This window comes from Lipophrys pholis (genome assembly GCF_963383615.2).
Source record: "Lipophrys pholis genome assembly, chromosome: 10".
Classification (NCBI taxonomy): domain Eukaryota; kingdom Metazoa; phylum Chordata; class Actinopteri; order Blenniiformes; family Blenniidae; genus Lipophrys; species Lipophrys pholis.
In genome coordinates, this window is record NC_137640.1 from 18,914,788 (window position 1) to 18,930,446 (window position 15,659).

Genomic DNA, 15,659 nt, shown 5'->3' on the forward strand with positions numbered 1-15,659 from the left:
GGTCCCTGGAAGCCTTTTAAAAGCAGCCCGAGTCGAGCCCTCCCCAGCGGTGTTCGGCAGAGGCTCAGACAGGGTGCGATACACTTTATTTTCAGCTCGATCGCCTCTATAAGAGACTGTACTCTCCGTGACTTTTTCTTGATTCTTAGCGTGTTTCTCCATCTCTTTCAGATGTACAGGATGACTTCCACGGTTCTTTGTACTGTTATTTTGCTCTCATGTGCCTTGAGTCTTGGCTCCTCTCAGAGTGAGTATAATTTAATGGTCTTTGTTTGAGTCACAGGTTTTAACATTGGTGACCAGAAGCATGTTTCCATATAGTGTTTTTTAGTGATATAGTTTTTATATAGTGGATTGGTTGGTTGGTTGTTGGGTTTTTTTTTTTAATGGTAACTCTTAATTATTTATTGAATAGTTATTTTGTTTAACTTTACTTTTGGCCTTTTTTCCAACATTATACATGACCTCAGAACAGGTGAGTACCAGGGTTATTACAATTATAAATGAGTACTGGTATTGTCAATCAGAATAAAGAACAGATTACAGTGGATGACGATAGATAGATAGATAGATAGATAGATAGATAGATAGATAGATAGATAGATAGATAGATAGATAGATAGATAGATAGATAGATAGATAGATAGATAGATAGAGTTGAAGTGTAAAGGCTTTAACTATGAGCAACAGACTTTAACAGCACAGATGGCATGTCAGTGTAATGCCTTCATTTGCCCATCTAATCATTTCTAATTTATCTTCTCTGAACAGCGCTGAGCTGTCAAGGACGGTGTGGTGGTGAATTCTACAGAGGCGCATCGTGTCAGTGTGACTACAACTGCCTGTCCTATGGAGAGTGCTGCAAAGACTATGAATCCCAATGCACTACAAGTGAGACTTCCTAAACACTCGATCCTGCAACACAACAATGCTATTGGTATGTCTTGTACTCATCAATTAAGATATGGTTATACCGACACATGCAGAGAGACATTTCTTTTGAGTGAAGTATAATCATTTTATGATTTTATGTTTATGATGATGATGATGTTTTATTTGTTTCAACAGGGGATTCGTGCAAAGGCCGCTGTGGAGAATCCTTTCAAAGAGGCAGGCTGTGCAGCTGTGACCCTGACTGCATGAAATACAAACAGTGTTGTCCTGATTTTAAGACGTACTGCCCTGCTGAAGGTAAGGCTCAACCAACACGGTCACACAGTAAAAGTGGGATTTTCTGCTCGTGAACCTTTACAAATATAGGCACAGTTTAGCACCATCAAATAACTGTTAGAATTAGTCATGAATTGTAAACACACTCTATTATGTGTTTTGGCCACTTAATAAATGTTCAGATAATTGGAGTATTTGTTGGTGCTTGTTACAGTAACTTCAAATTGAATCGGTTTGAGATGAATAAGAGTTCATGACATTGCCAGCACACACAACATTTGCAGCAGCACATCAGTGCCATGCATTAATGTGTAATCTGATGATTAACTCTCACACTAACTTACCATTGCAGTGATGCAGCCAGAGGAACAATTTATGCGGCACTGTATATAAAACCCCAATGTAGATTTTGTTTTGTTAGAAAGACTTACGCCATGTTTAGGTCATAGGATTTAAACTGAATTGCTTTTGACAAGGCTCATGTTTAAAGTTGATTATTTCCACACAGCCACAACAGAGCTTTCTTCCTCTCGCAGCGAGGGACACCAAGCAGGCGACCAAAATGATTTTTAGGATTTACTTTACTGGGAAACTATATGAATTTTATTTGTGGAATTAATTCCTATGAAAAATAATTAATTGCTCTCTTAATATCACCCAGAAATACAGATTAGATTACTTCAATGAAAGTAATTATACGATCGTAGTGGGTTTGTAATAAGGCTTATGTCAGGAAGACGGCGGGAAAGGTTATGGTTGAGTGCCACACTGTGACTCTGTGAGTGTGGTTTAGTTTTGATGCCAAGACTCAAGAGAGGAAGCCAAGAGCATTAGTCTCCTGGGCCAAAAGAAACACAAAGGAGCAGTGTTGTTATGAGTGGACTGTGTGTAGGAGGGTCGGGCAAAGCCTCAGCGAGTGGAGAGGAAAGCTCAAAATGAAGCCAAAACACGGAGGGCAGATTAATATCTGGAACTATTTGAATTTTTTTCTTTAGTAGCAGATTCTCAGTAGTTTAATCACCATCAATTCTCTCTTAAAGTTCTGACGAAGACGTTTTTGTCGCTAAAAAAAAAATCATGTTAACGTCGAATAGATGTTTGTGTTAACACTACCAATTCTCAACATTCATGTTGTGTGAGTTTGGACTTTTTTTCCCCACAGAAGACTCCTCATTATTACAGGACAGACCAGCATCACAACCGGCAGAGGGACTTGTTGGTGAGGAGCACTGATCAATAAATCAAGATAGATAGATAGATAGATAGCGTTGCAGTGTAAAGTTTCATAAGTGTCATATGAAACGATGGCAGCGTTCGTCTGATTTTTGTCACAACCTTGCAGATGTGGACAGCAACGTCAATGAAAGTGATGACTTTTCCAACAATGACGTAGAGAATCCAGAGGCGACTCAGATCCCAGAGAGCAGCAGCGATGGTTACGGAGTTTCTACGATAGATCTGCTGGCTCAGGTTTCCACTGAGCCTACCCAAGGTTCACATGCCATGGAGATTACTCCAGAGACGCTTACAGAAGTTTCTAAAACAGAGTCGACTTTCTTGGACGATAGCAAACCTTTCACCATTCAACCCACAACTGCAGCAGTCACAACTAAGAGCACAGGTACGTAATGTGCAGGTATAAAAAGGCAAGGACACATAAGTTATGTGGTCAGAGTGCTTAACTCTGCTCCCCACAGTTCCACGTGGCTCACCTCGTGCTTTTTCACTGTGGTTTGATGTTAAGTCAACAGGACTGAACATTTTGTTGACATTCATCAAACGTGTGACTTGTTGTTTGGAAAAGTGAGTAAATATAGTGGAAGTATTTACAAACACTATATCGGTGAGTAATAGGCAGAAAACAAAAGACAAGTGATCAGCCCAGAGGTTCAATTCTATATTTATGTTTTAATCTGAGGGGAGGCTCACCTCATGAATGCCTTAATGTGTGTGTCTCCTCACTATTTCACCAGGATACATGCTGATTTCTTTTATTCCACATCAATTTTACTTGTCATATACAAAAATTATATAACCATCATTTGTTTGACCTTCTCTTTGAGTCAAAATATTTTACGGTGAGTAAACGTGCTTCACATCTAAGAGTTTCTAACCAATCTTTATCTCTGTCCAGATGCCAGTGACGCAGGTAAAACCTCCCCTCAGCCCACGACAGCACCTGGTCTTGACTCCATTAGGCCTACTACAACCTCAGTATCCCAAGTGAAGCCAACAATTCTCACCAGCACCTCAGAGGCCGAGACAGTAAAGCAGGTGGAAACACAGTCCACAGGGGCCAGTTTTCCTTTGGATGAGCCAGAAGCCACAAGCATACCCTTCAACACACACAACTCCGTCACAATCTTGGAAAATTCTCAGGTCACCACCACCCCTCCTTCATCAACGCCAGACTTGACAACAACCCAGGAGGAAACCACTTCAATCCCCAACACTGTCGGCAACTCAGAGGATGTGTCCTACAATCCTACACCTTTACCAGCTGACCCTCAAGGTCCTTTCACCTCCGTCTCTCCGGTGGCGTCTGCCTCCTCGACAGACCCCAACGCTGTGACAACCCACATTATTTCATCTACAGCTCAGGATGTCACCACAGATAGTGTCACTCCTGCAAAAACGACTGCAGATCCAACTAAAGTCACCCCAAAACCAACCAATCCCCAAGACAAACCTGAGCCCAATCCCCAAGACAAACCTGAGCCCAATCCCCAAGACAAACCTGAACTCAATCCCCAAGACAAACCTGAGCCCAATCCCCAAGACAAACCTGAACCCAATCCCCAAGACAAACCTGAACTCAATCCCCAAGACAAACCTGAGCTCAATCCCCAAGACAAACCTGAGCTCAATCCCCAAGACAAACCTGAACCCAATCTCCAAGACAAACCTGAGCTCAATCCCCAAGACAAGCCTGAACCCAATCTCCAAGACAAACCTGAACTCAATCCCCAAGACAAACCTGAACTCAATCCCCAAGACAAACCTGAGCTCAATCCCCAAGACAAGCCTGAACCCAATCTCCAAGACAAACCTGAACTCAATCCCCAAGACAAACCTGAGCTCAATCCCCAAGACAAGCCTGAACCCAATCTCCAAGACAAACCTGAACTCAATCCCCAAGACAAACCTGAACTCAATCCCCAAGACAAGCCTGAACCCAATCTCCAAGACAAACCAGTACCAGCAAAACCCACCACTAAACCCTTGTCCAATCCCCAGGATGCGGCACAAACTCTGAACACAGACGACCCAAAAGGTTTCCAATCAGGTGATACATGTTTTTGGAGTAAATTCAGACTCCAGACACACTGTTCATTGAAAATAAATCTCCTCGGAGATCATAGAGTATGGAGATAATTTCATTTATCTTACCAGCCTGACACCAACAGACAGATAAAAGCCTCTCATTCTGAATACATATAGATAATTGCTGCTTGCAGCTTGTTTTATGAGCTCAGATGGTTTTCCATAATGTGTCTGGCTAAACAGAGCTCTGTTATACAACAAACTCAGCTGTCTTCTTATTTAATGATCCAAGCAGCCCTTTAAAATGGGAAATAATGCCGTGACTCAGTGCTTTTGACAACTGAGACAATGTTTACAGAAGAGAAAATTGCTTTCAAGGTTGGAAAAATATAGTCAATGCCCAACAACATAGTCAGTGTCTACATGTTGTTTTGGGTGGGGTAGGGCAAACAGATGGCTTTCTAACAAATGTGTCTCCCTATTTCACAGATGATAGCCATGATACAAACCTGTGCAGTGGGCGGCCAATCGGTGGAGTCACTACACTGAGGAACGGAACTACAGTGGTGTTCAGAGGTCAGTCAGTCACACTATTAAAGGCCCAGTAACATCTTCAATGAATAAATTAAAACTTGATATTTCAACAGAATCTTTCATTGTGGTGTGCTTTCATGTGCTCTTTTAGACTTAAATATTTCAAATTATTGGGCTGGCTTTCATCTTGTTTTGGAACGACTCCATTTTTAAAGCGTATTTGCACTGTATGTTTGTTAAGAGGGTTATAAAACGAATGGACTTGGGGATGGTGTTGAAAATTACGTTTGAATCACTGTATTTCAAAATACAGATTTTAGCACTATATTGATCTAAACTTGACCTGCCGTGTAAATGCACAATAATCAGTGTTGTGATACTATTTGCAGGTCATTACTTCTGGTCTCTGGACAGCAACAGGGTACCAGGTCCTGCGCGAGGCATCACAGAAGTATGGGGGGTCCCTTCCCCCATCGACACAGTGTTCACCCGCTGCAACTGCCAGGGAAAAACCTACATTTTCAAGGTGACCAGACAAAGAAAATGTGATTTCTTTTAATGCAAACTTCAGAACATGTCTTCATTTTTTCTTAAATATTTAACACATGTTTAACATATTTATTATGTTGATGTGCATAATGTTTGCAGGGAGGCAAGTACTGGAGATTTGAAAATGATGTTTTGGACCCTGGTTATCCCAGAGTTGTACAAACAGGCTTTGACGGCCTCCAGGGACACATCACAGGTGCCCTCTCTGTGCCTCAGTACAAGAGCAGGGGAGAGTCAGTCTACTTCTTCAAGAGAGGTGATTTTTTTTATTTTTTTAATTGTTTGTTAAGGTTGCTTTGAATTTTAATAACGTATCATGCAAATTTTCACTTCAGGAGGAGTTGTCCAAAAATACTCCTACCAGTTTGGCACCAGTCCGTCATGTGGCAGAAAAGTTCAGTATGCCGTCTACACAGTCCGCAACCGCATGGCTCGCCAAGCAGGTACTCGAACAATAAAATCTAGTAGAAATCCATTGAAAGTCTTCATCTTCTATCTCTGCTTTATCCAGACTAGGGTTGCAGTGTATCCCAGTTGACAGAAGGTGAAAGGCTTGAGAAACCCTGTACATGTTACTACACACACACACAAACACCCACTGGCACGTCTACGGCGCATGTTCACATAACATGTCTTTAGATTGTGCAAGGCCAGCTGGACACACGGGGGACAAACAAACTCCAGACGAAAGGATACAAACCTGAAATCAAATCTGGGTCTTATGGTTGTGTTGTGACAGTGCTGACCACTAAACACAGTCCAGCCAAAAGAAAGTGATTGCAATGTGTTTTTTGGATTTATGCAAGTACCTGAAATTGGTATCTTTAAAATTCAAACTGTTTACACTGTTTACAGTAGGTTTAATAGAATTGGGATGACAGGACTGAATGTTTGCCAAGTTTCTAAATAATGGGCTCTCATATACTAGTACTCTCTTTGAGTAACAAAACAAGTACTTGTCTTAAAGCGTGAGTCATACTTTAATGAAGACGGTCCATCTGGTGAAAAACTGGCAAGTGGAAACAAAAAGACCAGTGTAAAGTTTATGGGACCGCCCTTGCAGGTCCATAAAATATGGTGAAACCTTTAAACTGAGAAAGGCAGGAAAGAGAAAAAAGACCAACGTTTGGCTTTTTTTTTTTTTTTTCTCAGTGTCTGTGTTAGGACCAACTATCAACATCCAGACTTCGTGGAGAGGCTTCCCATCCACCGTCACAGCTGCCGTGTCGATCCCCAGCAGCAGTGAACCAGAGGGGTACAAATACTACGTCTTCTCCAGATGTAAGTGGTAATACACTGAAGTCCGACCTTCTTTTAAACAGACAGTGATTTATTACTAAAGTAGGTGGTGGTAGGATTGGGAACTTTACATAGTGAGAAATTAAAAATTGGTAAGTACTTTTAGTGGCGACTGTGGTCCTCATTCACTCCGTTTACATTTTCTTGCCCACCGTTTGTGTGAAATGTCCTTCACTTGTCTGAGACACCTAATGAGAAACGTGTGTTAGGGTGGTGTATTACAACATGTGTAAAGTCCATTAAAGGTGGTGTCCATTCATCTAAAGCAAGATTTCATTTTAACAGTCGCAGTAAAAAGTTCCATTTCGTGGATGATTCTCAAAGTTTAAAGAAAAGCCTGCAGTGGATGTTCATTGTCTGTAGTCCTTGACGTCATTCACATAACACAGCTGCTTTTAAAATACATGCTGCAGTGAAGAGCGGTCCAAAGGAAATCTTCATGCTCAACTGAGAAGATTCTACATACTGCTTTAAGACATATTACCTTTCAATAAAACTGAATTGGAGGAAAAGAAAACAAAAAAAAAATCTCAATTTTAACAATGTAATTTTTGGATGAATTTGTAATCAACTGATAATTTCTTTTGCAGCTAAATCTTACCAAGTGAGGCTGGACAGTGGACGTCCCGTCGTCTCCATTCCCGCAGACAACACTTCATCTCAGACCAACGACATCTTTAAATGCCCAAAGAAAGTCTGACTGAAAAACAGCGACTGATAAAAGGGACGTAAAAAGCAGGTGTCTTTTTTTTTTAAAATCAACAACTTTATTCTTCATCAAACATAGCTTCAGCACAATTTCCAAGTTAAAAAAAGAGAAGCAAAACAAAGACAATTGAATGAGAAACTGTCACAATACTCAACAGTTGTTGAAATGATTAACATGTTTCTAAGGGGAATGATCGGCTCTCCAGACGTGGCGGTAACTTCATTCTCATTCATCTCGCAAACCTTCTGCCATGTATACCCCGAGAGGGAAAAGCTTGACCTGTCGAGATGTAAAGTGTATCATTAGACAAAACGGATGTAAACAAATTCGGTATAATATATGTACAAATTGTTTATTAACCAAGACATTGCATCAGGGCTTTCATCAAAATGCACCAATAATAAACTATCACATCCTGATAAGACTGCGCTGAGATTTTCATTGAAAAGTCTGCTTTAAGAACCCAACTGATCAGCAAAACACTCAAATATATTCAGCTTTGATAACTCTCGGAAATGTTGGACTATACATGACACATAAGGAAAATAGGGTTGTTTTTTTAAGCAGCTTACATCTGTTTAATAAATTAGAGGAATGGCATTGAAGTTCTTTTAAACTTGCATTTTCAACAACAAAAATTGTGTCTGTGAAATGTACATTTTATATTAATAAACAATCTCAAACTCCTCACAAAGAACTGAGTCATCTGTGTTTGTGTATGGCATCAAAGTACAGTGTGTCGGTGACTTTAGCAGTTTAGATTGCAGCTAAAGGTGGCTCTACAAAGTATTGACTCGGGGGTAAAAAGTATTTTAAAAAGTGTGTTACTTTCCTTCCACTTCACAATTGTGACAAAATGTGGAAAAGTTCAAGGGGTATCAAAGCTTTTAAAAGCCATTCCATGTTACACAAATCACCACAAACATGGTGGTTTCCATGAACCAGTTTAAAAACGGTTGTATCGCCACAAATGTAGTGATGTTTTTTTTACCTCCCCTCTTCATGCGACCACCACGACTATCTGGCCAGCGTTGCAGCTGTCTGCTGGGGACAGGTCGAGAGATCTTAGCTGGAGCACTGCTCGTATCTGTAAACCGCACAGGAGGACAATCAGATTGCTGTGACATGACAAAAAAAATTCACGTTCTTTTTCAAAACGGGAGAGTGGCACAGTTTTGAGGTTTGTTGTACCTGGACAGCTGGACGAAGGCTCCTGGCTGGTGGAAGGGAGGTTGGCCTTGTCAGAAGACTGGCTTGACTCCTCCAGATCTCCCTGAGACGCCACTGAATCCACTGAACCTTCAGCACCCGGCCTGAGCCAAACAAACACACAAATGCAGGCAATCAACGACTTTGACAAAACATTTTCTTCACTTTACAAAGTAATGACAATAAATGGAAAGAATCTTATATCAGCCATCTTTGGGTCAACATGAGTAAGGAGTTGGGAAGCGGGCCAACTTTGTCTGAGAAGCTAGAAACACCCGAATACAACTTGAAAAACATCAAAGTGCTGAAGGCCAGAAGGCTCACCTATCAGAGTCGGGCTCCAGGCAAATGTTGTCTCTCTCCTCCCCGGTACCTGCGGCTCCTGGCCCAACCAGGCTGGGTGTGGATGTGCTCACCATCGGAACCGACTGGGAGGCGTGCTCTGTCGTATCTGATTGAGTGACCTCTGAGAAGGCGGTTACTAATAGAGAACATGGGAAAACAAAACAAAAAAAAAACTTTTATGTACTGATATTTAAAGTACCAACAAAGACAAGTCATATCAGACCGACAGTCATACCTGGTGCATTAATCTGCAGTGGTGTGGTGGGAACGCTGCGTCCAGACTCCTCCTCATGTGTTACTAAGAAAAGGGGACTTTCATACATCCCAAGGCCTGATGGAAAACAGAGTAGTTTATAGGGAAGGTTATGGAGTCATTCGTATTCACAGCAAACGACTCATGGGCTTTGTCCCGTGCTGCATGGCAGCACTTAAAGTACCTCCTTGTGATGCGAGCTGTCCCAGGTCAGAGTGCGAGGATGAACTGGTCTGGGGCACGTCATCTGAAGGACCAAATCTGAAGCGAGGAACGCCAGCCACTTGGGGAGAACTAACAGAAAGAATTCCATAATGGATCACACTCTCCCAAAACATTAACATATGTGTACCAACAGTTAGGTAGGAAACATGAAAATATCGTTACCGTTACAATAAGGTCACGTTAAGCTTCAGCCACACTCGGATTCAACATGCGCCCAAAGCAAAAGTCCTGGACTACTGGAGGGTTGCGTCAAACGGTTGTTTTTATTGTTATCTATTAAGCCAAAACTTCAAAAATCCTGATATTATATTGCCAAAACGTCACAATTTAATCCCCCCAAAAGTTTAAAGGATAAGAGTTTAGAAAGTTAAGTAATGAATGTATAGTTATCCATCCATATTTTATATGTAAATCCTCCGTAGACTGCCACTGTGACAGGCCGAGTTGATTATTATGTCTATAGCTACCGTCATAAAGAAATAAAGCAAAGATGAGTGTTTTATTTTGTTTACTTCATTTAAATATCACAAGATTAATAGGTTTTGCGTCTCCAATCCTGCAGTGCACATGCACAATTTTAAACTTAGCTTTCTCTATATTAATACGTATGTTTTAAGGTGACACTTACTGAATGGCCTGGTCAAAGCCATCAGAGCGGTGTGGAACCACCAGAGTAGGATTGCTGGGAACCATCCTGTCATCCTCATCGAAGAAGTGCTGCTGCGGAGGGGGGAGGGGGGAAGAAGGCAGATCTGAAGCTTCAGCAATTGCTCATCTGATCAAAAAATTAATTTAAAAAATCATTTGAGATGATGTGACTTACAGCACTGCCTGGTACCCCACTAGTAAGTCGACCCACTGACTGGCGACGCACAGGGATACGCTGGTAAAGTAAATTTAAAAGATAAAATGCATTTAAAGTGACAAAAAACTAAATCAACATATACACATCCCCCCACAAGGAATGACTGATTACCTGGACTTGAGCAGTTAGTCTCCGTGGCGACTGGGGCATGCGTGTACCAGAACTTGTGATGGGCTGATCTGAAGAGAAGGCCTCCATTGTAGTACCCTCAACTAAAATAAAAATGAAAACAAACAGAAACAAAAAACATTTAAGAGGGAAAAATAGACAGAAACAGGTTCAACTGTCCAGTTATTATTCATCAAGCAGCAAATTCTTACTGAAGCTCTTAATAAGTCTGGTTCATATAAAAATGATCAACTTTGACCTTGAATAAGGGTTCGATTTTTTTTTTTTTTTTTTTTAAGTCTTCACTGAAAACATAAAACATATCACTGAAATGGCATGTTGACATTAACATGACCAGTATGAAGGGAAGCATGAAATAATGCATAATGCCATTTACGTTTACGTTTACAACCACTGTTTGTTAATAAGACAGGATTAAGTTGTTTTTATAAAAATTCCATTCACAGTTAAAGGACGGCTGGAAATGAATGTTATTTTGGGCCATCTTTCCACTTGTCCAGTCAGAGAGACAGAACAGCATATTACATCTTTTTTGCTCACCAGTATCAGATAACAAAGACAACGATTAAGTTTGTGAGAACATGTGGAGAATGTGAGACAGGCGTTTTTAATGAGTTTGTGACAGGGTTTTCCTGGATCTTACAGCTTGCTGTCTGCGATTCCGCGAGCCTCTGGGTGGAGTCGGACGCCCCCAAACTTTCTTCTGTCTCAGTTCCCGGGTCTATTACATCAGCTCCCTGAGAATGGAAAGAACAAAAACAAAGAGAAGAAAATGAGTAAAAGAAATGGGAGCCAATGAAAAAAAAAAAAAAAGGTCTAATTATGTCAATAAACATAAGTAAAGATGAAAATGAGATCTAGTTAAGATGAGCTGTGAAAAGACAAATGTATTTATGATTGTGATTTATGATGTATATGATTACAGTGGAAGTCTGGAATATGGGCTGGATGGGATGGCCTTCATACACTATAGTGGCCAGAACATATTGGCAGAACACAACACAAATATTGTGATTCATGTGTACAAGAAACAAAGATGCCCTTTGGAAAAGGCAAGAAATTCTGCTGAAAATCATTCGTCCACTTCTCCATAAACTGTGTTGCAAAGCTCACAACTTGTGAAAAACACATACTCCGCAAGCACAACCAGTATTTTGTAATTCTGTGGGAACATGCCTTTCAATGTGTGCTGGACAGATTCAAAATTGAAACTTGAGTGAGGAGCTCACCTCATGACTCTAAAAGCAGCTCTATGAAATACTTCAGCCGACTTGCTGGCCAAATGTTGATAAGCAAAAGAATAATCCTCAATAGACTGTTAGAGGGAAGGCTGCATCACACTATTTATTATCTCTGACTTGTGCCAATTTCTGACAGTGACTCATAAACTAATATTGGTTATCTGGTGAGGCTGGCACCCCCCGATGGAGAAAGGGTAGATAGAATACAGTATTTTATTCTACGTGTGTGGAGTTTTCCAGTCTACTCTGAAGACACATGTCAGTTTCTCAACATGACATCATATTCAACACTTTGTTTTTGTAGGTATTTGACAAGAACAGCTTTTGAACCAGAAGGTCCTCATAATGTTTGGCTGTTGTCTACAAGCTGCATCATGCGAATTGGTCTATGGCTGATGGGTTTTCGCCTCTTTTAACCTTTTTACCTTTGATGCGTGCAAACTACAAGTGAAACAGTCTTAAGTATCCTTTTTCAGACGCTGACTCATCTCAATGAATGTGTGACCAAGACAAGAGCAAAAGAAAAACAGCTAAAAGTCAACACAGACACAACCTGCACACAGACTGTGACAACACAGGGCAAAAATGTGAGTGACAGCTAAACGAGACAGTGTGGAAAAGCTGAGTGTATGAACTGGAAAGGGAGGGCAAACTCTCGACTGAAAGTGTGAAAAGGGTTAAGATATACTGGAAATGAATATTGAGGGTGAACATGAAGGCGAGCAGGTCAACGGTGGAACCGGGAGTTTGTGACACAAGTAGTCCCACCTCTGTTTCGTCTCCTTCGTAAGCCTGGTTTCGGTCTCCGCTGTCCTCATTGCTGTCCTCTCCTGCCTCTCCCATCCCACCATCATCCTCTTCCTCATCTTCTTCATCGTCCTCCTCCTCTTCATCTTCCTCTTCTTCATCCTCATAGTCCTGTGATAAAGCAGTGACAGGAATTGGCAATTTACACAATTCTAAACACAAGGTGACTGTTGGCATTTTTCATTAAAAAGTTCTACTAAAAAAAACCCCAAAAAAACAACCCCCACCTGCTCTTCTTCCTCTTCATCCTCCTCTTCTTGGTCATCTTCACTTTCGGTGTCTGTTACTATGACGATTACTTCATGTTGAAGTTGGTCAAGAGTGTCACTTTGTGTCTCAAAGTCCATCGTCATCGTCTGTGAAGCTGCGCTTTCAGTTCCTCCTTCCAGTGCTGGAAAATCTTCTGCCTGGAGGACAAAACAATGGGCAACAATCAGCATGCGCACAATACAAATCTAACAGTATACTAAGAAAAACTTTACGAACTCTTGTACTTTTTTGGTAATGCCATTACCAGTAGGCTACATTCAATACATATCAAATTGGAAAACTGCACAGGATAAAATCTGGTTTGTTTACAGAAAACTATTCATGTATTAATCCTTTCTGGCAAAAACAAAGAAATGCTTGCCAAATTTGACTTAACACTGCAACATGAAAAAGTTTTATTTTTATGATTTGTAAAGTGCCTTTGACCTGCAGGAGGAGGCAGTAGGGGAGTTGAAGTATAATCAAACATTTTTACAAAGTGTGCCCTTAAACTCTACACTTTATCTTTAGGATAGATTCAAAGAAAGAACAATCACGAGTAAGATTGAAGACGTGCATTTAAAATGATGGCTCAATGTGCTTGGTTCATATAATGACAAACCTGGCTTGCTTCTGCACCATCTTGACTGTCTGTTGGCACCACCCCCTCGGCCTCAGCACTGTCCTCAGTGAGCACCTCCTCCTAAAGAAACCAAACAAAGGTTTGCCTCTCAATGCAAATTTCTACTGAATTCAACACAAGACTTATGTTTGACAGTTTTCTATTTGATGTCCCCATCCTCCTCACCCCTGGACCCACTCTCTGGATGATGCGCAGCTTCTTCGATATGGGAACCCTGGACGTGTCATCTTGGGTTGCCTCGCTGTCAGTGACCACGGTGTTGCTCTCTTCCTCTTCACGAGGTCTCTTCGACATTGTTGAAGTTCCAGGTGTTGCTGAAACTATACCATAAAAACTATTAAACTTTACAATTTCCAAATAGCGTTATTATGGTTTTCTATAATCTAATATCAGTTTTACGATGCACTACTTCTTACCAGTGCCAAACACAGAGGAAGTGGAGGAAGTTGAAGGCCACTCCACCTGAGAGCTCGGTGCCTCCATCACCACAGGCTCCTGATTGGTTGGCTCTGAGTGGGTCACATTCTGCTGCTGCGTGGGCTGAACAAATGCTGTGGCCTGTGTCTGGGTCTGCGGCACGTTCAGCATAGGACTGGCTAAAGTGGTCTGGACATTGGGGCTGGCGGAGCGCACTGAGCCGCTGGCGCTGCCATACACAGTAACATGCTCTACTGGTGGGCCTTCAGTGGACTGCATGGCTGTCAAAGAGATCAAGATAAATACATTTCACAAGCTGTTGAACATGTGAACAGATGCTGCAACCATTCATCCCATCAAAGTTCAAATCTGTAGCAGTTGCGCTTACCATCCTGTGTCTCCACCTGCGTGGTGGGCATGACCGTAGCAGTGGGTGTTGGAGTGGGCACAGTAGCTGGGGTGATCATAGGCCTGATGCTTGCTCTTGGAGTGGGTTTGTTCCCAGGGTTGACGGGCTGTTTACTGGCTGAAGCCACGACTGGGGTTGGCTTAATATTGGCAGTTGGAGGTTCAGATGTGCTTGTGCTGACCGAGACAAGGAAAGGGAACAATCATATTACGTCAAGTAAAGCAAAGTGAACTAAAACAGTAATATTTGTCAGGTAATTTTAGTTTTGCGTGAAATGGCATACCTCCCTCTGTCCACCACTGGGGTAGTCTTCAGACTGATCTGCCTCTGTTCTGTGCTTCTCTGCTGTTCTTGAGTCTAGAACAAAAAGAAAACAATGATACCATCAACAATGACTACATTGAGCATGCCTAAAAACCGGAAATTGGTTTAATCAACCAGCATTTCTGCTGTGTCTCTCAAGCATACTTTTTAAACAGATGCTCACCTTGCTCGGACCAGCCTCGGGTGGCTCATCTCTCTGCTCCTGTCTCTCCTGGTGACCTCGCAGGTCTCTGAGCTCCCTTTCCTGTCGACTCAGACGGCCCTCGTATTGAGACTTGAGAGCACTCACTCGTACCTCAAGTTCTTCACGCTGCTGCTTCAATTCCTCATTTTCCTTCTGCATCTGGTCTTTGTTACCTTGACATGAAATTATAAGACGAGATGCAAATAAATCATAAGAATATATATATATGTGAGAGAGAGAGAGAGAGAGAGAGAGAGAGAGAGAGAGAGAGAGAGAGAGAGAGAGAGAGAGAGAGAGAGAGAGAGAGAGAGAGAGCGAGAGAGCGAGAGAGCGAGAGAGCGAGAGAGAGCGAGAGAGAGAGAGAGAGAGAGAGAGAGAGAGAGAGAGAGAGAGAGAGAGAGAGAGAGAGAGAGAGAGAGAGAGAGAGAGAGAGAGAGAGAGAGAGATTTATGGATTAGTTTGATCTTAATCCATTAAACTAGAAATTCTGCTGTTACAATTCAGATGTGAAGTTATTCCCATACCCATGAGCTGGTTGATCTTCTGCTTTGCACAAACAACAGCTTTCCGCATCTTTTCCTCTTTTTCTGCCACCTGCTGTCTCAGTGAATCCTCGAGGGAAGTCTTATCCTGCAGCTCCTGTTTCAGCCTGTTCAGCTCTGTTTGCAGTCTGGACGATTGTTCCTGGGCATTACGCACCTCAGTTTCACGCTCTGTGACCACCTGCAGAAAGCATTACAGCATTGTCAAGCCTCTGTCTTTGGAATATTGAGCAGTTTGTTCTTCTTTGCCCTCTTTGAATATTTAACAATAAAGCTTTTTTGCTCTAATGTG

At 41.7% G+C, this 15,659-nt stretch overlaps 2 protein-coding genes across 6 annotated transcripts in view; one reads left to right on the top strand and one right to left on the bottom strand.

The window, feature by feature from the left end:
- prg4b (proteoglycan 4b) lies at nucleotides 1-8,216 on the top strand. Of its 2 annotated transcripts, none has more exons than XM_080473578.1 (13): nucleotides 1-73; nucleotides 172-247; nucleotides 772-891; nucleotides 1,069-1,191; nucleotides 2,333-2,389; nucleotides 2,513-2,791; nucleotides 3,305-4,456; nucleotides 4,924-5,010; nucleotides 5,358-5,494; nucleotides 5,617-5,773; nucleotides 5,853-5,960; nucleotides 6,670-6,798; nucleotides 7,407-8,216. In XM_080473578.1, exons 2-13 carry the CDS (start codon nucleotides 172-174, stop codon nucleotides 7,514-7,516), a joined length of 2,535 nt encoding a protein of 844 aa, XP_080329704.1. In that variant the 5' UTR covers nucleotides 1-73; the 3' UTR covers nucleotides 7,517-8,216. The 2 variants fall into 2 exon arrangements, with proteins under 2 accessions (XP_080329704.1, XP_080329705.1); XM_080473579.1 differs by having other exon boundaries at nucleotides 2,336-2,389.
- Nucleotides 7,571-15,659, bottom strand: part of tprb (translocated promoter region b, nuclear basket protein) — a 21,377-nt gene continuing 13,288 nt past the window's right edge. The window contains exons 33-51 of one of the 4 annotated variants that reach the window (XM_080473576.1): nucleotides 15,350-15,548; nucleotides 14,805-14,998; nucleotides 14,601-14,674; nucleotides 14,297-14,493; nucleotides 13,908-14,189; nucleotides 13,669-13,811; nucleotides 13,471-13,551; nucleotides 12,827-13,006; nucleotides 12,561-12,710; nucleotides 11,195-11,288; nucleotides 10,534-10,634; nucleotides 10,381-10,440; nucleotides 10,186-10,277; nucleotides 9,517-9,626; nucleotides 9,315-9,410; nucleotides 9,059-9,215; nucleotides 8,717-8,838; nucleotides 8,517-8,612; nucleotides 7,571-7,804 (exon numbers count right to left, since the gene is read on the bottom strand). In XM_080473576.1, coding sequence (XP_080329702.1) covers nucleotides 7,755-7,804; nucleotides 8,517-8,612; nucleotides 8,717-8,838; nucleotides 9,059-9,215; nucleotides 9,315-9,410; nucleotides 9,517-9,626; nucleotides 10,186-10,277; nucleotides 10,381-10,440; nucleotides 10,534-10,634; nucleotides 11,195-11,288; nucleotides 12,561-12,710; nucleotides 12,827-13,006; nucleotides 13,471-13,551; nucleotides 13,669-13,811; nucleotides 13,908-14,189; nucleotides 14,297-14,493; nucleotides 14,601-14,674; nucleotides 14,805-14,998; nucleotides 15,350-15,548 — 2,478 coding nt within the window. In that variant the 3' untranslated portion in view covers nucleotides 7,571-7,754. Of the gene's footprint in view, nucleotides 7,805-8,516; nucleotides 8,613-8,716; nucleotides 8,839-9,058; nucleotides 9,216-9,314; nucleotides 9,411-9,516; nucleotides 9,627-10,185; nucleotides 10,278-10,380; nucleotides 10,441-10,533; nucleotides 10,635-11,194; nucleotides 11,289-12,560; nucleotides 12,711-12,826; nucleotides 13,007-13,470; nucleotides 13,552-13,656; nucleotides 13,812-13,907; nucleotides 14,190-14,296; nucleotides 14,494-14,600; nucleotides 14,675-14,804; nucleotides 14,999-15,349; nucleotides 15,549-15,659 lie in introns of all 4 variants that reach the window. The other 3 variants (XM_080473574.1, XM_080473575.1, XM_080473577.1) reach the window with 3 other exon arrangements.

Coding starts and splice junctions, on each gene's coding strand:
- prg4b (XM_080473578.1), top strand. CDS start 172: ATGTACAGGATGACTTCCACGGTTCTTTGTACTGTTATTTTGCTCTCA. Junction 1,192..2,332: donor GACGTACTGCCCTGCTGAAG/GTAAGGCTCAAC, acceptor TTTTCCCCACAG/AAGACTCCTCATTATTACAG. Junction 5,495..5,616: donor GAAAAACCTACATTTTCAAG/GTGACCAGACAA, acceptor TAATGTTTGCAG/GGAGGCAAGTACTGGAGATT.